Consider the following 25,012-nt stretch of genomic DNA (forward strand, 5'->3'; position numbering starts at 1 on the left):
CCGTCCGAATGCCTTTAAAAAAACATTTACATGGTCCACATTTTTATAAAATATGGAAACCTCTACTGTATCTCCCTACTAATCAGTTTTGCACTTTCTAAACTCTCTACTCTACAATCTATGCTAAATAGTAACACATAATAATAGTGGTAAACAATAGTTATAATAACAGTAATAAGTCATGAATTAAAATAAATTCTGATGTCACAATGGGTCACAGTGGTGTCACATAAGGGGTATTTTGATGTCAAAATGAGGAATTGTAATTCAACGAAAGAACTTTCTGATGTCACAGTATGGCATTGTGATTCCATAATGGGAAAATGTGTTGTCTCAATAATAATAATAATCTTTATTTATATAGCGCCATCATATCCCGTAGCGCTTTACAAATCATAGGGGACATATACAGCTTTAATACATTACAGAGTACAAACAGACATATGGAACAATATGAGTGAGGGCCCTGATCACAAGAGCTTACAGTCTATGAGGATGAGGGGTGACACAAGAGCTTACAGTCTATGAGGATGAGGGGTGACACAAGAGCTTACAGTCTATGAGGATGAGGGGGTGAAACAAGAGCTTACAGTCTATGAGGATGAGGGGTGACACAAGAGCTTACAGTCTATGAGGATGAGGGTGTGACACAAGAGCTTACAGTCTATGAGGATGAGGGGTGACACAAGAGCTTACAGACTATGAGGATGAGGGGGTGACACAAGAGCCTACAGTCTATGAGGATGAGGGGGTGACACAAGAGCTTACAGTCTATGAGGATGAGGGGTAACACAAGAGCTTACAGTCTGTGAGGATGAGGGGGTGGCACAAGAGCTTACAGTCTATGAGGATGAGGGGGTGACACAACAGCTTACAGTCTATGAGGATGAGGGGGTGACACAAGAGCTTACAGTCTATGAGGATGAGGGGGTGACACAAGAGTTTATAGTCTATGAGGATGAGGGGGGCACAAGAGCTTACAGTCTATGAGGATGAGGGGTGACACAAGAGCTTACAGTCTATAAGAATGAGGGGGTGACACAAGAGCTTACAGTCTATGAGGATGAGGGGGGGACACAAGAGCTTACAGTCTATGAGGATGAGGGGGGGACAAAAGATCTTACCGTCTATGAGGATGAGGGTGTGACACAAGAGCTTACAGTCTATGAGGATGAGGGGTGACATAAGAGCTTACAGACTATGAGGATGAGGGGGTGACAGAAGAGCTTACAGTCTATGAGGATGAGGGTGTGACACAAGAGCTTACAGTCTATGAGGATGAGGGGGTGACACAAGAGCTTACAGTCTATGAGGATGGGGAGGGTGACACAAGAGCTTACAGTCTATGAGGATGAGGGGCTGACACAAGAGCTTACAGTCTATGAAGGATGAGGGGGTGACACAAGAGCTTACTGTCTATGAGGATGAGGGGTGACACAAGAGCTTACAGTCTATGAGGATGAGGGGGTGACACAAGAGTTTATAGTCTATGAGGATGAGGGGGGCACAAGAGCTTACAGTCTATGAGGATGAGGGTGTGACACAAGAGCTTACACTCTATGAGGATGAGGGGTGACACAAGAGCTTACAGTCTATGAGGATGAGGGGGTGACACAAGAGTTTATAGTCTATGAGGATGAGGGGGGCACAAGAGCTTACAGTCTATGAGGATGAGGGTGTGACACAAGAGTTTATAGTCTATGAGGATGAGGGGGGCACAAGAGCTTACAGTCTATGAGGATGAGGGGTGACACAAGAGCTTACAGTCTATAAGAATGAGGGGGTGACACAAGAGCTTACAGTCTATGAGGATGAGGGGGGGACACAAGAGCTTACAGTCTATGAGGATGAGGGGGGGACAAAAGATCTTACCGTCTATGAGGATGAGGGTGTGACACAAGAGCTTACAGTCTATGAGGATGAGGGGTGACATAAGAGCTTACAGACTATGAGGATGAGGGGGTGACAGAAGAGCTTACAGTCTATGAGGATGAGGGTGTGACACAAGAGCTTACAGTCTATGAGGATGAGGGGGTGACACAAGAGCTTACAGTCTATGAGGATGGGGAGGGTGACACAAGAGCTTACAGTCTATGAGGATGAGGGGCTGACACAAGAGCTTACAGTCTATGAAGGATGAGGGGGTGACACAAGAGCTTACTGTCTATGAGGATGAGGGGTGACACAAGAGCTTACAGTCTATGAGGATGAGGGGGTGACACAAGAGTTTATAGTCTATGAGGATGAGGGGGGCACAAGAGCTTACAGTCTATGAGGATGAGGGTGTGACACAAGAGCTTACAGTCTATGAGGATGAGGGGTGACACAAGAGCTTACAGTCTATGAGGATGAGGGGGTGACACAAGAGTTTATAGTCTATGAGGATGAGGGGGGCACAAGAGCTTACAGTCTATGAGGATGAGGGTGTGACACAAGAGCTTACAGTCTATGAGGATGAGGGGTGACACAAGAGCTTACAGTCTTTGAGGATGAGGAGGTGACACAAGAGATTACAGTCTATGAGGATGAGGGGGTGACACAAGAGCTTACAGTCTATGAGGATGAGGGGGTGATACAAGAGCTTACAGTCTATGAGGATGAGGGGGTGACACAAGAGCTTACAGCCTATGAGGATGAGGGGGGGGGGGACACAAGAGCTTACAGTCTATGAGGATGAGGGGGGGACAAAAGATCTTACCATCTATGAGGATGAGGGTGTGACACAAGAGCTTACAGTCTATGAGGATGAGGGGTGACATAAGAGCTTACAGACTATGAGGATGAGGGGGTGACAGAAGAGCTTACAGTCTATGAGGATGAGGGTGTGACACAAGAGCTTACAGTCTATGAGGATGAGGGGGTGACACAAGAGCCTACAGTCTATGAGTATGAGGGGGTGACACAAGAGCTTACAGTCTATGAGGATGAGGGGTGACACAAGAGCTTACAGTCTATGAGGATGAGGGGGTGACACAAGAGTTTATAATCTATGAGGATGAGGGGGGCACAAGAGCTTACAGTCTATGAGGATGAGGGTGTGACACAAGAGCTTACAGTCTATGAGGATGAGGGGTGACACAAGAGTTTATAGTCTATGAGGATGAGGGGGGCACAAGAGCTTACAGTCTATGAGGATGAGGGTGTGACACAAGAGCTTACAGTCTATGAGGATGAGGGGTGACACAAGAGCTTACAGTCTATGAGGATGAGGAGTGACACAAGAGCTTACAGTCTTTGAGGATGAGGAGGTGACACAAGAGATTACAGTCTATGAGGATGAGGGGGTGACACAAGAGCTTACAGTCTATGAGGATGAGGGGGTGACACAAGAGCTTACAGTCTATAAGGATGAGGGGGTGACACAAGAGCTTACAGTCTATAAGGATGAGGGGGTGACACAAGAGCTTACAGTCTATGAGGATGAGGGGGTGACACAAAAGCTTACAGTCTATGAGGATGAGGGGGTGACACAAGAGCTTACAGTCTATGAGGATGAGGGGGGACACAAGAGCTTACAGTCTATGAGGATCGGGGTGACACAAGAGCTTACAGACTATGAGGATGAGGGGGTGACAGAAGAGCTTACAGTCTATGAGGATGAGGGGGTGACACAAGAGCTTACAGTCTATGAGGATGAGGGGGTGAGACAAGAGCTTACAGTCTATGAGGATGAGGGGTGACACAAGAGCTTACAGTCTATGAGGATGAGGGGTGACACAAGAGCTTACAGTCTATGAGGATGAGGGGGGGGGGACACAAGAGCTTACAGTCTATGAGATGGGGCATTTGTATTCTGGTGAATACATGGGTCTCATTATAATTTATAGTAACTGTATTGGGGAACAATATATAAATATACGTGTGTTTATACACATTACTATGGTTGATTTACTGCCCATCAGTGCATGATGTGTATTTCCATCTCGGGTCATAGCACTATATTCTGCAGATTTCTGTGGCTTTTATTATTCATTTTATTCTGTATATGATATTCGGTATTATTTGTGTTCTGCTCATTTTGCTGGTTGATGGTTTTCGCAGATTTCAGGCTGAAGCTTCCAACAAGAATTATTCTTGCAAGATCTGTGTGTTCCCAGTCCTGTGCTGCCCCCTAGTGGTATTGCCCCATAGAGACATCCTCTCGGATCAGTCCTATTATCCGGGGCAGTTGCTTTACATTTTTTTCTGTGGTTGCAAAATTATCAGGCCCAGTAGTTTTGTACATAAGAAAAAAATACTGACCTTTAATAGGACCACTCAGTTGGCAACCCTATAGGTAGTTATTTCTAGGGCACTGACGTGGGGAATCTAGAATGCATTTTGCACATTGCTAATATAAATATCATACCTCCCAACTTTTGCAGTGGCAAAAAAGCGATGAAAATGTTTGCCCCGCCCCTTTTCCCCACCCCCACACAGTATATTTTCCCCCTTTATGACATCTCTCCCTCACATTGTGTCTCACTAATTATCCCCCCAAAATCCTTCCACCTAATGTCATCCGACCAGCACCTCCCTCTTACATTATCTTCCCAGCACTTCCCCCGCACCTCATGTTATTCCCCCAGCACCCCCACACCCATAGCTCCCAACCGTCCCGATTTTGCCAGGAAAGTCCCGTTTTTCATACCTCTGCCCGCGACACGGGCAGCTGTCATATTGTCACGGATTTTCCCGCCAGGTCCCGCATGTCCCGCGCTGTGTCCGCATAGTAAATACTTTGAAAGCCATAACTCACAGTACAGAATGGCTTCTACAGACATCGGGAGGGAATCCTTTTCAGAGAAGTGTCGGACTTAGCGGAGAGAGTAGAGACCACGTCATCAGGTCAGATCAGCATCTGTCCATATATGGTCACTACATCTCCTAGGGTTCCCCAGAGCAGACATCGGGAGGGAATCCTTTTCAGAGAAGTGTCGGCTTAGCGGAGAGCAGGGACCACGTCATCAGCTCAGATCTCTATCTGTCCATATATGGTCACTACATCTCCTAGGGTTCCCCAGAGCAGACATCGGGAGGGAATCCTTTTCAGAGAAGTGTCAGGTTAGTGGAGAGCAGGGACCACGTCATCAGGTCAGATCACCATCTGTCCATATACAGGCGGTCCCCTACTTAAGGACACCCGACTTACAGACAACCCATAGTTACAGACGGACCCCTCTGCCCACTGTGACCTCTGGTGAAGCTCTCTGGATGCTTTACTATAGTCCCAGACTGCAATGATCAGCTGTAAGGTGTCTGTAATGAAGCTTTATTGATAATCCTTGGTCCAATTACAGCAAAAAATTTGAAACTCCAATTGTCAAGGGGGCAAAAAAAAAAATTGTCTAGAACTTCAATTATAAAATATACAGTTTCGACTTACATACAAATTCAACTTAAGAACAAACCCCCAGTCCCTATCTTGTACGTAACCCGGGGACTGCCTGTATATGGTCACTGCATCTCCTAGGGTTCCCCAGAGCAGACATCGGGCAAGGAATCCTTTTCAGAGAAGTGTCGGGCTTAGCGGAGAGAGCAGAGACCACGTCATCAGGTCAGATCAGCATCTGTCCATATATGGTCTCCAGGGCTTCCCCAGACACAAGCTCTTTATATAATTAAATTAAATAAAGTTTTGGCCAGGCTGAGATTCGAACCTGGGACCCTGTGCACTGCAGACAGAAGCCTTAACTAACTGAACTATAAGCCCAGTGAACCTGGGACCCTCTGCACCATAGACAGGAGCTTAACTAACTGAGCTATAAGCCCAGTGATACAGAGCTGAGGACTTAATGCCCTGATAGAGAGGGATCTTCTCAGAGGTTATTATTGTAATTATTGAGACTATTATTATTATAAATTTTATTATTTTTATTATTATGGAGACGATTATTAATAATAGAAAAATAATAATAATCATCTCCATAATAATAATAATCATCTCCATAATTATAATAACAATAATAGTCTCAATAATTACAATCATCTCTGAGAAGATCCCTCCCTATATACCAAGGCATTAAATCTGTGTCAGTGTAACAGTAGCAGTCACAGGGCTTAGCTACCAAAATTCTAGAACTAGATAGTCACAGAGATTATAGCTCAGTGGGTTGGGGCACTGTGTCATTATTGTTCATGGACACTGTAGGTTCTAGGTTCAAGTCCCAGTCAGGATAATTGTATTTTTTTTATTGAGATGATTTTTATTATTATAATATGGTTAAAATTTGGGGCGTGGCCAGGGAGTGATTGGGGGTGTGGCTTAGGGAGATCATTTTGTCCCTCTTTCCCTTTCACAAATGTTGGGAGGTATGCCCACACCTCATGTTATTCCCCCAGCACCCCCACACCTCATGTTATTCCCCCAGCACCCCCACACCTCATGTTATTCCCCCAGCACCCCCACACCTCATGTTATTCCCCCAGCACGCCCCTCTCATATATTCCCCTGAGCACCCCCACACCTCCTGTTATTCCCCCAGTACCCCCACACCTCATGTTATCCCCCCAGCACCCCCACACCTCATGTTATTCCTCCAGCACCCCCACACCTCATGTTATTCCTCCAGCACCCCCACACCTCATGTTATTCCCCCAGCACCCCCACACCTCATGTTATCCCCCCAGCACCCCCACACCTCATGTTATTCCTCCAGCACCCCCACACCTCATGTTATTCCTCCAGCACCCCCACACCTCATGTTATCCCCCCAGCACCCCCACACCTCATGTTATCCCCCCAGCACCCCCACACCTCATGTTATTCCTCCAGCACCCCCACACCTCATGTTATTCCCCCAGCACCCCCACACCTCATGTTATCCCCCCAGCACCCCCACACCTCATGTTATCCCCCCAGCACCCCCACACCTCATGTTATCCCCCCAGCACCCCCACACCTCATGTTATTCCTCCAGCACCCCCACACCTCATGTTATTCCTCCAGCACCCCCACACCTCATGTTATCCCCCCAGCACCCCCACACCTCATGTTATCCCCCCAGCACCCCCACACCTCATGTTATTCCTCCAGCACCCCCACACCTCATGTTATCCCCCCAGCACCCCCACACCTCATGTTATTCCTCCAGCACCCCCACACCTCATGTTATTCCTCCAGCACCCCCACACCTCATGTTATTCCCCCAGCACCCCCACACCTCATGTTACTCCTCCAGCACCCCCACACCTCATGTTAACCCCCCAAGAACCCCCACACCTCATGTTACCCCCCAGGACCCCCACACCTCATGTTATTCCCCCAGCAGCCCCACACCTCATGTTATCCCCCCAGCACCCCCACACCTCATGTTATTCCTCCAGCACCCCCACACCTCATGTTATTCCCCTGAGCACCCCCCACCGCATGCTATCCCCCTAGCATCCCCCTCTAATGTTATCCCCCCAGTACCCCCACACCTCATGTTATTCCCCCAGCATGCCCCTCTCATATATTCCCCCAGCACCCCCACACCTCATGTTATTCCCCCAGCACGCCCCTCTCATATATTCCCCTGAGCACCCTTTACCTCATGTTATCCCCCAGCACCCCTCCTCCCATGTTATTTCCCAGAACCCCCCACCTCATGTTATGCCCCCGGGCCCCAGCACACCCCTCTCATATATTCCCCTGAGCACCCATGTTATCCCCCCAGCACCCCTCCTCTTATGTTATTTCCCAAAACTCCCACCTCATGTTATCCCCAAGCACCACCCTCTCATATTATCAACCAGCACCCCCGCACCTCATGTTGTCCCCCCAGCACCACCCTCTATTATTATCTCCCAGCACCTCCCTCTTCTCATATTATTTCCCCCAGCACCCCTCCTCTAATGTTATTCCCCCAGCACCCACTCTTATATTATCCCACCCGCCTCTCATCATACCCCAGGGGTACCCAAGGTGTATAATATACAATGCCTAGGGGGCAACCCTCAAAGGGGGAGAGTAACCCATAGGGTGGAGCCTATCACTGCACTATTGAGCAACCCTCAGGGGAGGAGCTTATCACTGCACAAGGGAGCCGCCAAGAGGGGAGGAGCTTATATCTTATAACTTATCACTGAGCACAGAGAAAACCTCAGGGGATAGCATGTCACTGCACCACAGTGCAATCAGGGAGGAGCTTATCATTGCATTACAGATCAGTCCACAGGGGAATAGTTTACCCCCGCACTACAGAACAATACTCAGGGGAGGAGCTTATTTATGCACCACAGAGCAACCTCCAATGGGAAGAGCTTATTCCTGCACTAAAGGGCAATCCTCATTGAAGGAGCTTATTTTTGCACCGCAGAGCAACCCTCAGGGGAGGAGCTTATTTCTGCTCCACAGAGCAACCCTCATTGAAGAAGCTTATCTCTGCACCACAGACGAACCCTCAGGGGAGGAGCTTATCCCTGCACTACAGAGATACCTCCAATGGGAAGAGCTTATCCCTGCACTAAAAGGCAACCCTCAGGGGTGGAGCTTATCCCTTTGCTACAGAGCAGCCCTCAGGGGAGGAGCTTATCCCTGCACTACAGAGCAATACTCAGGGGAGGACCTTATCTATGCACTACAGAGAAACCTCCAATGGGAAGAGCTTATCCCTGCACTAAAAGGTAACCCTGAGGGGTGGAGCTTATCCCTTTACTACAGAGCAACGCTCAGGGGAGGAGCTTATCTCTGCACTCCAAAGATCTCAATTTGTTCAAGCTTCTTTGAGATCTACAGGAAAAATCCCTTCACAGAGAAGATTCACTTCATACATTCTGAAGAAAGGATGGGATCATCTTACAGTCTCTACAATATGCCATTACGGCTCCCTTAGGAGAATGATGGGAAGCCCCTTTAAAGCTTCACCTGCAGCTCTGTGTGGTGGGGAGATGTGCTCAACAGGCACAGCCCTAGCTTAACAGCATGTGCCCTTAAAGGTACTCCATTAACTAAATGAGAGCAGCATGGAAAATAGTCAAAATATAAGTACAATCCAAACAAATGGAATCTTTATTTATAACATTATTTTTTGTAAAGACAAAGGAACACCCCATTAGAATAGAGCAGGACTCTTTTGGTTAAAGGGGTTATAAGACATGGATGTGTTGGGTTGACCATGGACATGTTATAGGATTTGACTATATGGAGTTGACATGGATGTTGGACATCGTTGTAATTGGTGGCATTGTTATAGGACATCTATAAATTTTGTCTCCCATTGGAGGAAGTATTTGTTTAAAATTGAGACTGTGCACATGTTTTTGGGTGGGGGGGAGGTACTATACACAAAATAAGAGCTCAAGCACATGACATCAGAAGGTCACAGACTGTGCCCAGGTAACATACACAATGTCCTACTAGGCTCTCTTAATACTCTGGGAAAAGCAAGAATCCTGAGAATATACTGTCTGCTCCCTCAATGCCCAGCAGGTGGTTCTTCTCAGTAGGTTCCAGCCAGACAGACTCATGCTTGTTGACCTTCAGCACAACACCACCAGTGGTTGTCTGGAAGATGTTAAAGACCTGATCACAGAAGAGGACAACCTTCTCTTTTGCACTGGATTTGCCTTTAACAATGTGGACGCAGAGGTGTGCCTTGGACGAAGCGTGGTATGTGAAGTAGTAGAGACCAGGGTATTGACAGGTGAACTTCCCTGTACGGAAATCATACTGATCATTCACATTGACAAGGATTTGATCAAAGCGAATGGGTTGATCCTTACGAGGGCTTCCTAATGTGGTCTTTTTCACAGAGAAGGCAGAGTGCACCTCTGTCTTATAGTCTCCAGATTCCCCCTTCAATCCTTTAAGCCCTGTAGGTCCGGGAAATCCTGGGGGACCCATAGGCCCTTTTGGCCCCACTTTACCTGGCATTCCGTGTTGACCAGTATCTCCTCTGTGTTCATTTTTATTCCAGCCAATAATGGTTCCTGGAAGACCTGATAACAGAAGATGTGAACAGGAGATGACATCAACCCAACACCTTATCATAAACCATCTGCCAGCATTGACTTACCTGGTTCTCCCTTTTCTCCATCAGCTCCATCCTTTCCATCTGTTCCTGGAATTCCAGGTATTCCAGGTAGACCTGGCATACGAGCTTGGCAGCTCTGTGCCTGACATAAGGGCAGCGCTACCAGGACAATACAGATGATCATTTCCATCACTCCAGGATCCAAGCCAACTCCTGGGAAAATAAGGGCCACAGAAAATAATTTTTGTAAGATATGGGAGGATGTTGTAGAACCCAAAGAGTTGTATTTGTTTGTAATGATATAGATCACTGCATCATTTACAATATAGCAAAGCTGGAGAGTTCATGTGGTGTAGATGTATCATCCCTTGGTCATCCGGTCATTGCATATTGTAATCCTAAAAATTATGGAAATTTCTCTAATTCAGAGGGGATTGCAACAGTAGAAGAAGCTTCATGTGTTCTACTAAGGTGTCCAGCTAAAGTACAAGGTGATGAGGGCAGTACATCAACCCATTATCAATTCCATTATATCCCCACCAGTTTCCACCTATTATATCCCGGAAATATTTACATAATTTCCTAGTCATGTCCAAATTATGGTCATGTCCATAATTTCGACATTGCTCTTTTATGTCTTCTACATATCTCCATTATCTCATGATTTCTCCATCAAATCATAACCATTTCATCTACAAAAAAACCTCTGCCCAGACTATACGTTAGACATTAGACAATAAAGGGAACAAATATGGGGCTTCAGATCTGCTTCTGGTTGCCTTGTTTGATCTGTCCTGATATGGCTACTTACCTCTGCAGAAAAGCTAGTCACAGGCAAGCTCCCATAAACTATTCTGAACTAGGGCAGTGGAGGCGAGGGCGAGTCACGACAGGGGAGCAACAAGGGCACAAAGAGCAGAATGGAGGGCACCAGGATTATTGATTCATTGGGATTAATTGTATAGTCAAAATTTAGATTCTGATTGGAAGATGGCATTAAGCCAACAAGGAGCTGCAAATATTTTGGCTCCTCAGGTAAACAAGACACGGGCACTCACCTTATAGTCTGGACGTTGGATAGATATCAGTGTTCGGGGGAGAAGATGCGCAGCTAGAAATCACAAACATGAATTACACAATGCACAGAAAGCAGAAGTATCAATGAATTTATGGGAAGGAGGGGAACTGGATGTTCCTTCTTACCTCAAATGAACAATATGGGGCAGCTGACATTGATGCTTCCTCTTCATATTGAGCTGACCATGGAAAATAATAAAAAGTGAAGACGTACTAAATGAAAAGGAAATATCAAGCAGTTGACCGTAGTCAACATCTGAGAAAAACATTCTGTGTCGGAATCGGTGGCGGTCTTAAAGGAAAGCTACCATCAGAAATCTACCTATTAAAGTAGATCTAATGGTAGGTGCTAATAACTAATCAATACCTAATACTAAAATTCAATCTAAATTCAATCTAAACTACCTTTATCTAGCTAATATGCTAATTATAGGCAGACGCAACTGGGGTGTTTAGTAGCCTCTTTGGGCAGTGGGAACAAAGTCCACACCCAAGTGCGACACCCTACCTGCGCATCCTTGGTGCGCACCCTTACACTTCTGTAGCAGTTTGGTTCCTTCAGAGCTCTGCGCATGTGCAGTAGCTCCAGCTTCAGAGCCAACAGGAGTTCTGCTATGCGCGTTTTCTCTGGACTACTGCGCATGCACAGAGCTTTGCAAGCGTCGGATTGCTATAGAAGTGTGAGGGTGCGCACCAAAGACGTGCAGGTAGGAGGCATCACAGAGGCTACTTGGGTGTGGAGTAACCTTTGCTCCCGCTGCCCAGAGAGGATACTCCACACCCCAGTAGCCTCAATAATAGTGGATAATTAGCATATTAGCTAGATAAAGTGTAGTTTAATTTAGAAAGCATTTTAGGATTAAGTTTAAATAAATTAGGGTTCAGCTTGTTACTATCACCCTACTATCAGATCTACCTTAAATACAACCTTTCATTTAAATTAACTCACCCAAAATAAATATTTAAAAGCATTGTCCTACACCCTAAATGGTTTATTTCTATAGCTGCAATGTTAAAAAAATCAGTTTATAAACTTATATGCAACTCATCTGTCCAATGATACACTGCTCTTTGGAACATTGAGAGAGCTCTGTTACATCATTGGGCACTTCATGTCATGTGACCATGGTGATGTTATCTAAGGCCCTGTTACATTTGCAATGTCTACCCATGTATGTATCTGATCACATAAAATCACAGCATGCTTCCATGGAGGCATGGGTAGGAATAGAAGTCAATGGAGGCATGCTGTGATTTCATGCGATTAGATACACACATGGGGTAGATGTTGCAAAAGTAAAGGACCTTAGATGACATCTCCCTATTCACATCAGTTATTATGGCTCTACGGGACCCTGCCACTAGCTGGATTTGTGAAATTGCGGTGACAGCATCACTTTAATATGTAAATATCTGATGGTAGCTTTTACCAGTTTTCTCATATGAGAATAAAATAGCTCCTAAAATTATAAATTGTTTTAGCTTTAAGGTTACTCAAGTTATAGGGGCACATTTACTAATCCTGGGTCACATTTTTCCACCGGGTTTCCCGAATTTTTCCGATCTGCGTTGAATTGCCACGGGATTTTGGCGCACGCGATCGGATTGTGGCGCATCTGCGCTGGCTTTCACGTGACAGAAATTGGGGGGGGGGGTGGCCGTCGGAAAACCTGACGGATTCGGAAAAACTGTGGAATTTAAAAAAAAATTGTGTTGCAAAATAGCGCGAAGATCGCGACTGGACCGGGTAAGTAAATCTGCCCCATAGTCTTCATCTGAAGAACAGGTATCATCAGACAATCAATTGTAAATGGGGACATTGAACCCCTCCACCCCAAACTAGGTGTTGAGAAGTTACCAGGAAAATGCAAAACAAAGAAAAGGCCCTGAGACTTGCTTTGGAAGGAGAACATCTTGAAGAGCTTAAAACATCTCAAAGTTGTATATATAAAACACTCAACAAGGAAATGATCTCCAGAACGCTAAGTAGAATCATACTGTACATTATTTCTCATGATGTTTAGGACTTAAGCTTCTGGGACTTTAGAAAGGAAGTGAATCATAGACTAAAAATCTCTACATTTGGAGTCTTAAACATGGCATCTCCTAGCATAAAAGAGTGATTTATGTGTTGACAACCTTGTAGGATGGTAGAATTGTACCTAGTGCGGTTTCCTTTATTGCTCCACAACTTTGTGCAAGTCCAAGCATAAAGATTACAAACATCTTCAGATACTTCAGTGAATAAATACAAGTTCCTTCATACATGCGAATGAAGTACCAAGGACAACCTTTTAGACTGATCTATGCTCTTTATCACCATTATCACCTGAAGGAATCGAGCAGAACTAGGAGAATCGAAAGGGACAAAAAAGCCACCAAAAATCACATGGAGCATGAAATTTCGATCTTAACTGCTGAACAAAGACTAAGGCTAATTGTCCCATATTTGCTAAGAGGCTAGCTGTGCTGGGGACCATGATTTATAGTGGATGCTATGGATGATTATAAATCAGGACATACTTAATACATAAGGAAATAAGTCACCATGATGGCCAAGTCTGGACCCAACACAGTAGCATCATTTTGTGTTCTTTCATCCTTCATACGTTGTGCCGAGTGGGGGTTCCCGAATCCCGAGAACTGGACTCTCACGATGTGACATTGATGACCTTGCTGTTGTTTGCCATCCATCCTAAACGTTATGTTCCAGCCATCTCATCTTAGGATCCCGAAACACTGGACATTCTCTGATCTTCTACTCTATTCCAAGAGTGGACAAGTCCCTGGAGGGGTGAAATCAACTAATTGGCGCATGGGAAGGATTGATTCACCGGCATCTACAGAATACATTAGTTCTGTGGTCATCAGTCATAATGTCTATTGCCTTGGTGTGAAAATTAATATATACAAATAACGTTGATGTCGGCACTCGACAATGTGACTTGCAGGAAGATGGAAAGAAATAAATAAACTTTATAACCCCAACTTTATTAAAAAACATCTGAGGGATCAGTCATTTCCTGCTCATTAAAGGGTTTCCAGGAATCCCCAGACTTTTCTGCCAGATACCTGGAATGTTTGGTTGAAGTTAAATGAATGTCCTCTGGTGTGGTGAATCACATGATGACGCCACTTATAGAGTCATGTACACACTGTGCTGAATGACAGGAGCCCCAGACAACCACAAAATATATTAAAATTTTGTTTGTGTTCTCTGTCATGTCTCCTGATGACTCTTGTGAGGAAGAGAACTTCATAGGTTCCTTGTCATGGTTGCTCAGTCCGTTCAGCATGTGATACTTACAGTATTTTAGCTTCCCACCTTATAATACAATAATCCTTCTATATTATCCTGCCATATATAATACTTCTTGCTGTATCTAAGCCTATTGTCAAGCTCCTGGGGTCCATGGACGATGACGTAAGCCGGCACCTGGGACCGGAGTCTAAGTGGCACCAGGTTTTCACCAGTGCCTGCCGCAGAGCTTCCACAGGTGCAACTGTATATATGGGACCCTGAGCCGATGCCGGTTCAGCTCAAGATCTGGGAAACACGGGGTGCCGGCTGTAACATATAGCCGGCACCCCAGTGTAACACCCGCGGTTGGAGTGAGCTCCGATCGCGGGTGCCTAACCCGTTAAATGCTGCGGTCAGCGCGACCGCGGCATCTAACATGCTTCTGGGGGACCTTTTCGGGGGGCGCCGATCGTTGCTGTGGCATCACTGGGGTCCGATCTGGACCCCAGAGTTACCTGCAAGAACTGCCAGTAAGATGGCGTCTATGACGTCATCATACTGGCACAGTGCCAGCCTATACAAGTGTATTGCAGAGTATTATCATGAACAAGCAATCAGATGATTGCTTGTTTATGTCCCATGGTGAAAGAAGTGAAAAAGTAAAAAAAAAAGTTATTCAATAAAAAATAAAGAAAGAAATCAATAAAAATGCCCAAAAGCCCCAAAACATATAAAGAGACATATAACTAAAAAAAAGTCTAAATCATAACACAAACCCCACATATATAGTATCACCACGTCTGTAGCAACCCGTAGAATAACAGTAAATAATTTTTGGTGCAAAAAACAAGCAAAAAACAAGCCATCAACCAGCTCTGTAGCCAAAATAGTAACAATGTTATGCCACTTGGAAGACGGCAATACAAAAATGATAGATTTTTCCCCACATTAGGGTTTTATTTGACAAATTTAGTAAAATGTAAGAAAAAATATTCATGTCTGGTATCCCCGTAATCGTATCGACCCGTAAAATAAAGATAACAGGATTATTAGGCTATACGGTGAACATAAAAAAAAAAAGTAAAAAATTCAGTACAGAATTTATGCTTTTCTACTCCTGCCCTCAAAAAAAAGTTCCTAAATTTTCAACAATAGGGGATACCAACCCCAAAATGGTAACACTGGAAAAAGCATCTCATCCTTCAAAAAAAATGCCGTCACATGGCCCCAATAATGAAAAAGCGAAAATTTTATAGCCTACAAAAGGGGCCAGTAGGAAAACTAAAATCCTGGCAGCTGCAGGGTGCTCCTTCCCTTCTGCGCCTCACTGTGCCCCCATAAAACAAGTAACAGCCACATGTTGGGGGTCTCTGCACTCGGGAGAAATTATAGAACAAATTGTATGGTGGATTTTCTCTTTTTATCTTTTGGAAATGTGTAAATTTTAGGGCTAAATGAACGTATAACCGGCACATTTTGACCATTCTAAATTTCACCTCCATTTTGATTCAATTACTATGAAGATCTCAAGGGGTTAATAATCTTCGTAAATGCTGTTTCTGATAGTTTGTGGGGTGCAGATTTGAAAATGAGTTGGTTAAATACTGCCGCGTGACATCAAAATAAATTATCCAGACATTTCAAAAATTATGAAAATGTAAAGTAGACAAATGGGAAATGTTATTCAGCAACTTATTTAGGTGGTAAATCGATCTGCCTGAAAACGCAATGATTTTGAATTTCGAAAACCGCAAATTTTACAAAAAATTCATAATTTTTTCTTTTTTTTGTAAATAAACGCAAAACTTATCAGCCAAAATTTACCACTAAAATGAAGTACAACATGTGGGGAAAAAACTAGCTCAGAATCGCTTTGATAAGTAACAGAGTTCAAAAGTTATAACCATATAAAGAGACGCAAGTCAGAATCCAAAAAATGGGACTGAGCCTTAAGCTGTAAAATGGCTGCGTCCTTAAAAATACAATAAACAAATGACTACAAATCAGTTACTTAAAAAAATTGTAATAAAAGTATAAAAGGGGATAATTAAAGGGATAGTTCAGTTTCCCAAACTGGTGAGAGCATGTTCGCAAGTCAGATGGGTGCTGCAATTCAGCCTGGCAACATCCAAGTCGTGGACATGCACCATCAGATGAGGAAGCATCTTTTGCAAAAAAACTAACATAAAAACCCCAATTTTTTCAGTCACTTATACATTTAAAGCACACGGGAAAATTTACTTACAAGGTCACTCGAGTTCACTAAAGTGCTCTGCTCATCACTAAGATTGTGCGCCAGAAATCATGAGTCTGACGCTTCCACCCTCCGGTCTGACAGAGTTCACCATCTTTTTAGTGGTGCATATAAGTGCTTGGTCTTGCGTCACAATTTGAAACTTAAATCCCACGCTCGGTCCGAATCAGTTGGACAGTCCGACGACCGCCCCACCATTTCTGTTACATGGAAGCAGCGCAGCTGCGCTAAAATCCGATCGCATGCGACACAATCCCAGCGCAGACACTTTGTAAATCCCTGTACAAGCCGATTTAGTAATTAAGAATGTGCACAGTCCGACTAAAGTGCAGCGCAGGACCCTTAGTAAATGAGCCCCATTGTGTCTTTGTACAATAGTTTGCAGCTAGTTCTGCACATGGTCGTGTGTGGATGAGGCCTTACAGTTACAGTCGTTCTTCCAGGAGATATAGCCCTAGGCCAGTGATGGTGAACCTTTTAGAGACTGAGTGCCCAAACTACGAATAAATCCACTTATTTACTGTGGCATTTTAAGCAGTAACTTATTACAACGTGTTCTTCCACATCTTTCAATTGTATCAGCCCCTGAGGCCACCAATACAGTTGAAAGAAAGATGGTCTCTCTGTAGAGGAAGATTGGTGGGTCTAGCAGGAGGACCTCCAAAGATGACGCAGTTCTGTCAACACCACCTCACTTTTCCTGCCGTTCCAAACAGCCAATGAAGTGTCGCTTTAAAATAGCGCTGAGAGCATCATCTCATAATTTGCCTGGGACCGCAGGAAGATTTGGTCCTGTTTGGTGAACTCTGTCCTGTGGTGATGGCCTGAGTGCCCACAGAAAGGGCTCTGAGTGCCACCTCTGCCACCCGTGCCATAGGTTTGCCACCACTGCCCTAGGCTATAATAATCAGCTACAGGAGTTATAAAAGTTGTCTGTAATGAAGCTTTATTGTTAATTCTGGTTCTTATAACAACCCAACATTTTTAATATCCAATTGTCACAGAGACCAAAAAAATTTGGGCTGGGATTACAATTATAAACTATACAGTTCCAACTTACATACAAATTCAACTTAAGAACAAACCTACGGAACCATTCTTGTACGTAACCCGGGGAATACCTGTATATATATATACACTGGCCACTTTATTAGGAACACCATGCTAGTAACGGGTTGGACCCCCTTTTGCCTTCAGAACTGCCTCAATTCTTCGTGGCATAGATTCAACAAGGTGCTGGAAGCTCCTCAGAGATTTTGGTCCATATTGACATGATGGGATCACACAGTTGCCGCAGATTTGTCGACTGCACATCCATGATGCGAATCTCCCGTTCCACCACATCCCAAAGATGCTCTATTGGATTGAGATCTGGTGACTGTGGAGGCCATTTGAGTACAGTGACCTCATTGTCATGTTCAAGAAACCAGTCTGAGATGATTCCAGCTTTATGACATGGCGCATTATCCTGCTGAAAGTAGCCATCAGATGTTACAGGGTACATTGTGCTCATAAAGGGATGGACATGGTCAGCAACAATACTCAGGTAGGCTGTGGCATTGCAACGATGCTCAATTGGTACCAAGGGGCCCAAAGAGTGCCAAGAAAATATTCCCCACACCATGACACCACCACCACCAGCCTGAACCGTTGATACAAGGCAGGATGGATCCATGCTTTCATGTTGTTGACGCCAAATTCTGACCCTACCATCCGAATGTCGCAGCGTTTTTCCAATCTTCTACTGTCCAATTTCGATGAGCTTGTGCAAATTGTAGCCTCAGTTTCCTGTTCTTAGCTGAAAGGAGTGGCACCCGGTGTGGTCTTCTGCTGCTGTAGCCCATCTGCCTCACAGTTCGACGTACTGTGCGTTCAGAGATGCTCTTCTGCCTACCTTGGTTGTAACGGGTGGCGATTTGAGTCACTGTTGCCTTTCTATCAGCTCAAACCAGTCTGCCCATTCTCCTCTGACCTCTGGCATCAACAAGGCATTTCCGCCCACAGAACTGCCGCTCACTGGATGTTTTTTCTTTTTCGGACCATTCTCTGTAAACCCTAGAGATGGTTGTGCGTGAAAATCCCAGTAGATCAGCAGTTTCTGAAATACTCAGACCAGCCTTTCTGGCACCAACAACCATGCCACGTTCAAAGGCATCAAATCACCTTTCTTCCCCATACTGATGCTCGGTTTGAACTGCAGGAGATTGTCTTGACCATGTCTACATGCCTAAATACACTGAGTTGCTGCCATGTGATTGGCTGATTAGAAATTAAGTGTAAACGAGCAGTTGGACAGGTGTACCTAATAAAGTGGCCGGTGAGTGTATATATATAATAAATGTTGATGTTTTTTTTACAATTAATGTGAATCTTTGTTTGCCATGACTGATTTTTCGGAGAAAATAACTGATATATGACCCTGTCTTGTTTTCAGTTCTACCATATGAAATGCCAACATTCCTGGTGGTCTTGGGCAGTGTAGTTAAGGTTTCACTGCTAATATCAATCACTATGTAATTCCAAGATCCATGGTGGATCTAATATTGTATTATGGAGCCAGGATAATCTGGCGAGGGTTTGGGTTTAGTATATTAATTCCATGTGAGAGCTAGAAACCACAGAGGAAAGAGACCAACAATGTGTGAATTTACATTTTAATCATGATGACGACAGATGGTACAGACCCTGCAGGTTACAGCAGTTATCTACTAAATTATGAGGAATATTTGTACAGGACTTTACCCGAGTATATGGGCAGAACCTACAATGACACATGCAGTAAGATGAAAAATGCTAACATGCAAGCAGAATATATGTGGTAGGAGTTTTTACATAAATAACATGTGTGGTGGGGACTAGGCCCATACAGGACATGTGTGGTGGGGACTGGGCCCATACAGAACATATGTGGTGGGGACTGGGCCCATACAGAACATATGTGGTGGGGACTGGGCCCATACAGGACATGTGTGGTGGGGACTGGGCCCATACAGAACATGTGTGGTGGGGACTGGGCCCATACAGGACATGTGTGGTGGGGACTGGGCCCATACAGGACATGTGTGGTGAGGACTAGGCCCATACAGGACATGTGTGGTGGGGACTGGGCCCATACAGAACATGTGTGGTGGGGACTGGGCCCATACAGAACATGTGTGGTGGGAACTGGGCCCATACAGAACATGTGTGGTGGGGACTGGGCCCATACAGGACATGTGTGGTGGGGACTGGGCCCATACAGGACATGTGTGGTGGGGACTGGGCCCATATATAACATGTGTGGTGGGGACTGGGCCCATACAGAACATGTGTGGTGGGGACTGGGCCCATACAGGACATGTGTGGTGAGGACTGGGCCCATACAGAACATGTGTGGTGAGGACTGGGCCCATACAGGACATGTGTTGTGGGGACTGGGCCCATACAGAACATGTGTGGTGGGGACTGGGCCCATACAGAACATGTGTGGTGGGAACTGGGCCCATACAGGACATGTGTGGTGAGGACTGGGCCCATACAGAACATGTGTGGTGAGAACTGGGCCCATATAGAACATGTGGGGAGGGGACTGGGCCCATACAGAACATGTGTGGTGGGAACTGGGCCCATATAGAACATGTGGGGTGGGGACTGGGCCCATACAGGACATGTGTGGTGGGGACTGGGCGCATACAGGACATGTGTGGTGGGGACTGGACCCATACAGGACATGTGTGGTGGGGACTGGGCCCATATAGAACATGTGTGTTAGAGGTTTGATTCCATAGCAAAGGATAGAGAGGCCTGAAGAGAGAAAGAGGAGTCTGAAGAGAGGAAATAGAAGAGAAACTGGACTGCATGTAGAATAGACAGGTCCAGAAGAAGGACACAGGTAATAATGCTTATTGGGGAACAGAGGAGTTTTAGGCTAATACAGTTGACTCTGGAGAGAAGACAGAAAAGTCTGGAGGACAACTGCAGGGACATAGGGGTTAAGATGGGGAAAGAGGTTTGAGGGTGGAGAAAAATATCCAGAGGATTAGAGCAGGGTCTGGATGATAATAAATGTTGTCACATGGGACAATGGACTCCATGGTAGCTCAAAGAGAATCTCCGTAGGGAACAGGAGGGTATAGAAGTAGTATATGACACACAAGCCATAAACATGTAAATTCTGCTCAACTTCATTTACATGTTTAGTTGGTGGAGAAATTGCCTTTGTCTACACATTAAATAATCTACCACCGTACTGACAGGATCAAAACCACTGAAGAGCAAGATTTTCTCAGACAAAGCTTTAATCTGGAAATACAAGAAACCCAGAGAAGACACTGTCATTATTCTCAATACCAATCATACCATTGTAATCATTGGCGGACAACCACACCTCTTGGAATTTCTGCAGCTGGACCAGCACTCCTCCGGATGTGACCTGTACATCGTTGGATATATGGTCACAGAAGCTGGCCTTTACCTCACTGTCTGCGTACAGAGAGACACATAGGTTTTTGTCTTGTGAGGCATGATACACAAAGTAATATAGTCCGGGAATATGGCATACAAAAGTCCCTGAAGTAACGTTGTAATGCTGGTGGTCATTGGTGATGACTCTGTTGAATATAATTGGTGTATTTTTTGTAGGATTTATTCCCGTTACTCTGGCCATCGTGAAAGCTGATTGATATTGGCGCTTGTGGTTTCCTGGCATTCCATTGTCCCCAGGAAAGCCACGCTCTCCTTTATCTCCTGGAGGGCCCGGTGGTCCCTTAGGTCCATTCTTCCCCATTGGACCTTCTATACCCCTAAACCCTTTTTCACCTTTCAGACTGGACATGTTGGAGCTGGCTGGAATCCCTGTGGGATGACAATGTGACACAAGAACGAGAAAAGAGATACGGGTCAGAAATGAGCAGAACAGAAGACATGATCTCTTTCAATTGCTGAATTAGTGGAAGAGGCGTCAGATTTTTATCTCATCAGTAAATTTACAGTAAACAAAGGCAAAAAAATCTCCAAAGAGTCTTAAAGCCAAGATTCTCTGCCATCTATCCATTAGAATGAAAAACAAATGAGGTAAAGTACAAATAATTTTCCAAATCCTGTAGATTCTCTGCACTAAATTTTGAGTTACTCTGATAGAAATAGGAGAAGAACCAACAGAAGATCTCTATGACAAAGAAGTAGAGAAGCAAATGAGGAAAATGACCTGTGAGGAGGATCGGAAACGTGCCATGGCCTGTAAACCAAGGCAGAGAACCAGATGAGTACAGTGACCTGCATATCAAAGGAAAGGAAAACCTGGAGACCTATAAGGTATGACAAATGACAATTGGCATGTAAAGGTGGAGAACCATGTGCAGTTGTTGTCCTGTAAGTCAATGTTGACAACTAGCAGAGGACAATGGGGCAGATTTACCCGGTCCATTCGCGATCCAGCGGCGGGTTTTCCATCGAAGATTCAGGTCTTCCAGCGATTTACTAAGGTAGTGCGACTGATGTCCACCAGGTGTCGCTGCTGCGCTGAAGTCTGTTGGAGTTCACCATCCGTTGCTGGGTGCAGGTAAGCGCGTGTCAAGCAACACATTTTTAAGAAAAAATTCTGTGGTTTTTCTGAATTCGTCGGGCCACACCCCCCCCCATTTCTGTTGCGTACATGCCGGTGCCGATGCGCCACAATCCGATCGCGTGTGCCAAAAACCCGGGGCAATTCGGCACAAATCGGTAATTTTCGGGAAACCCGACAAAAAAAACGGATTTGGGCCCTTAGTAAATGACTCCCAATGACTCCGAAGCCAAATGGTTGTAGAATCAGGAAAGGACAATGACCAATACTGAGGAGAGGACAGATACTTGTTCAGGAGAGGACAGATACTTGTTCAGGAGAGGACAGATACTTGTTCAGGAGAGGACAGTGACCTGAAAACCCTAGAAGAGAATGGGAGGAAGCAATGGAGAATCAGGAAAAGTCCATAACCTACACTCCAAACAGAAGAAATAGAGGAGACGGCAGTGACCTGTAACCTAAAGTAGAGAGCTGGAGAAGGACAACGACCCATAAGCCAAAGTTGGCAAAATAAAAATGTTCTAATGAACTGTGAATCTTTTAGAACGCTTTATCTTCTTACAAGATGATATCATCCCATGTATATTAGGTAGTAAATCCACATGAACACTCAACCATTCACACTGTTTAAGATTTCAGATGGATTATTGTGTATAATCTGCATGAAATGACTCTTACCTTTCTCTCCTTTTGCTCCTTTCTGCCCATCCCGACCATCTCTGCCGTGTATTCCTGGTATTCCTGGCATACCAGGCATAGCTGTGTCACATGGAATGTCGGAGCCATCGACCCAAGCAAGCAGAGTCAGGAGAATGATCCCCGTGCCATGCAACATGATGTTCTCTGTATGAATAGACAATGATGGTTTTACAAAGGAAAAATCGTGAAGAAGTCAATAGAGATAGATACAGTTACCAGAAGAACATGAAGTATCTGAAGGAAGGCATAATCCTAAGAAGTAGCTACCAGAAGATGCAGTTACTAAATTATGTGTAGTCATCGGAGAAAAGGCACAGCATCTAGAGTAAAGGGCAGGCATTGGATGAAAAGAGAGTATATCTAGTCATTTGAGCAAGAAACAGTAAGTCCAGGTATGTGCAGGATTTACAGAAAAGTTCACTCTGAGAAGGTAGGAGTAATGTGTCTTTTGGGGAAGATATAGGAGACAACAGTCACAAGATCGATTTACCAGGGAAAAGTTAGATTCTCTATGGAGAGTTGACCCCAGAGGGGAAAGTTGAACTCTCTAAGTAAGGTGGTCTCCAAAGGGAAAGGTGGACTCTCTAAGTAAGGTCACCATAGAGAAAAGTGGACTTTCTATGAAAGGTGGTCTCCCTAGGGAAAGGTGGACTTCCTAAGTAAGGTGGTCTCCCTAGGGAAAGGAGGACTTCCGAAGTAAGGTGGTCTCCCTAGGGAAAGGGGGACTTCCGAAGTAAGGTGGTCTCCCTAGGGAAAGGTGGACTTCCTAAGTAAGGTGGTCTCCCTAGGGAAAGGGGGACTTCCGAAGTAAGGTGGTCTCCCTAGGGAAAGGGGGACTTCCGAAGTAAGGTGGTCTCCCTAGGGAAAGGTAGACTTCCTAAGTAAGGTGGTCTCCCTAGGGAAAGGTAGACTTCCTAAGTAAGGTGTACTTCCCAAGGGAAGGTGAACTGCCTAGGACAGTGGTGGCACTCGTAGCCCTTTCTGTGGGCACCCAGCACAGAATTTACCAGTTAGGACTCAAGGCTTCTTCCTGCAGTCATAGACGTGCCACGCTCAGTGCTATTTTAAAGTGACACCTACGTGGCTACCAGGACTACAGGAGAGGCCAGAAGGTGTTCACATAATTGGAGCTCCAGTTTCCTCTTCAGGGGACCCTGGAGGAGAATCTGCAATCCAAATGTCTCCTGCTTTCTATTGTATTAGTGTCCTCTGGACGCCAATACGATTGAAACTTGTGATACAGCAGAGATCAATAGGTTATTGCTCAAATTGTCATGTTGGCACTTTGCAACATAAAAGTGGGTTTTGGTTTTAGTTTGGGCACTCTGTATCTAAAAGGTTCGCCATCACTGGCCTAGGAGAACGGGACTTCTAGGGGAAGCAGACCCTCTAAGTAAGGTGGATTACCTAGGAGAACTTTCTGAATAAAGTGAACTGCCGTGAGGGAAGTTGGACTCTCTGAGAACAGTGGACCTGCTAGGGGGAGGAGCAGTGATTAACAAAGGGTGCAATAGTGGTAGGAAAATGATAAAGTCACTAGAGGAAACGCGCAGACAGAGATGTGTCATATTATATTCTCTAATGCAATGAAATCTTGTGCTGCCCCCAACAGGTATATAGATTATCTAAAAATCCCCCACCTTATATATCCTCTATGTAATGCACTGACCTCTGGTTTTTAGCTCTGCTGTGGACACTTCTATAGGTTCTGCTGTTCTTCGTGAGCAGTAATCTGCGCCTGAGAAGATGGTAGGTGCCACGTCCACTTCCTCTTCTATAGCTGGTGCTGACACCAGAACTTTCCTTTCTGCTTTCTCTATCCGTGACAAACACCACAAGTTCTGTTTCTTAGAAATGGAGAGTGAAATTCTGAAAATTAAAATAGTAACTTCCCTTAAGGTCTGGAGAGAATCTGGCAGCCACAGTGCCCAATGCTGGCCACTCAATTGTCAACCATAGCCCATTATATAGTTCAACTACTTAAGTTGGTAAAGTTGTGGGTCACACACACTCTTCATGTAATATGGTAGACAATTACTTGTGGCCAGTGTTAACTTACCTCTGTTCCTAAAAATATACAAAAAAGTGTCCGCTGCTATGTTATGAAAAAGAAACTATAACTATAAAACTTACCCAGCACCCGCATTACCCAAGTTACTGCACTTTAAAGGCCCTATTACACAGGTCTATGATCTGGCCACTTCCTGGGATCTATCATTCCCTATAATAGGTTCTCTGTACCCTCATTCAGGCTTTTGTGTGAA

General features: G+C 44.9%; 2 protein-coding genes across 2 annotated transcripts; both read right to left on the reverse strand.

Annotated features, from left to right (window-relative positions):
* Positions 1 to 8,942: 8,942 nt before the first annotated feature.
* Positions 8,943 to 11,115, reverse strand: C1QB (complement C1q B chain). The gene is made up of 3 exons (XM_072155445.1): positions 10,994 to 11,115; positions 9,978 to 10,148; positions 8,943 to 9,900 (listed from the first exon to the last, which is right to left on the reverse strand). The coding sequence occupies exons 2-3, from the start codon at positions 10,123 to 10,125 to the stop codon at positions 9,329 to 9,331; spliced, it is 720 nt and encodes a 239-aa protein (XP_072011546.1). The 5' UTR covers positions 10,126 to 10,148; positions 10,994 to 11,115; the 3' UTR covers positions 8,943 to 9,328.
* Positions 11,116 to 20,766: 9,651 nt separating this feature from the next.
* Positions 20,767 to 24,554, reverse strand: LOC140134801 (complement C1q subcomponent subunit C-like). The gene is made up of 3 exons (XM_072155446.1): positions 24,418 to 24,554; positions 22,728 to 22,892; positions 20,767 to 21,340 (listed from the first exon to the last, which is right to left on the reverse strand). Exons 2-3 carry the CDS (start codon positions 22,882 to 22,884, stop codon positions 20,784 to 20,786), a joined length of 714 nt encoding a protein of 237 aa, XP_072011547.1. The 5' UTR covers positions 22,885 to 22,892; positions 24,418 to 24,554; the 3' UTR covers positions 20,767 to 20,783.
* Positions 24,555 to 25,012: the final 458 nt, after the last annotated feature.

The sequence above is a fragment of the Engystomops pustulosus genome, chromosome 6 (genome assembly GCF_040894005.1).
Source record: "Engystomops pustulosus chromosome 6, aEngPut4.maternal, whole genome shotgun sequence".
Classification (NCBI taxonomy): Eukaryota; Metazoa; Chordata; class Amphibia; order Anura; family Leptodactylidae; genus Engystomops; species Engystomops pustulosus.

Bases quoted from the DNA above. Each gene is read 5' to 3' on its own strand.
- C1QB (XM_072155445.1), bottom strand. From the start codon at position 10,125: ATGGAAATGATCATCTGTATTGTCCTGGTAGCGCTGCCCTTATGTCAG. The intron at 9,901-9,977 runs GTAAGTCAATGC...TTCTGTTATCAG, and splicing joins TGGAGAAAAGGGAGAACCAG to GTCTTCCAGGAACCATTATT.
- LOC140134801 (XM_072155446.1), bottom strand. From the start codon at position 22,884: ATGTTGCATGGCACGGGGATCATTCTCCTGACTCTGCTTGCTTGGGTC. The intron at 21,341-22,727 runs GTAAGAGTCATT...GTCATCCCACAG, and splicing joins AGGAGCAAAAGGAGAGAAAG to GGATTCCAGCCAGCTCCAAC.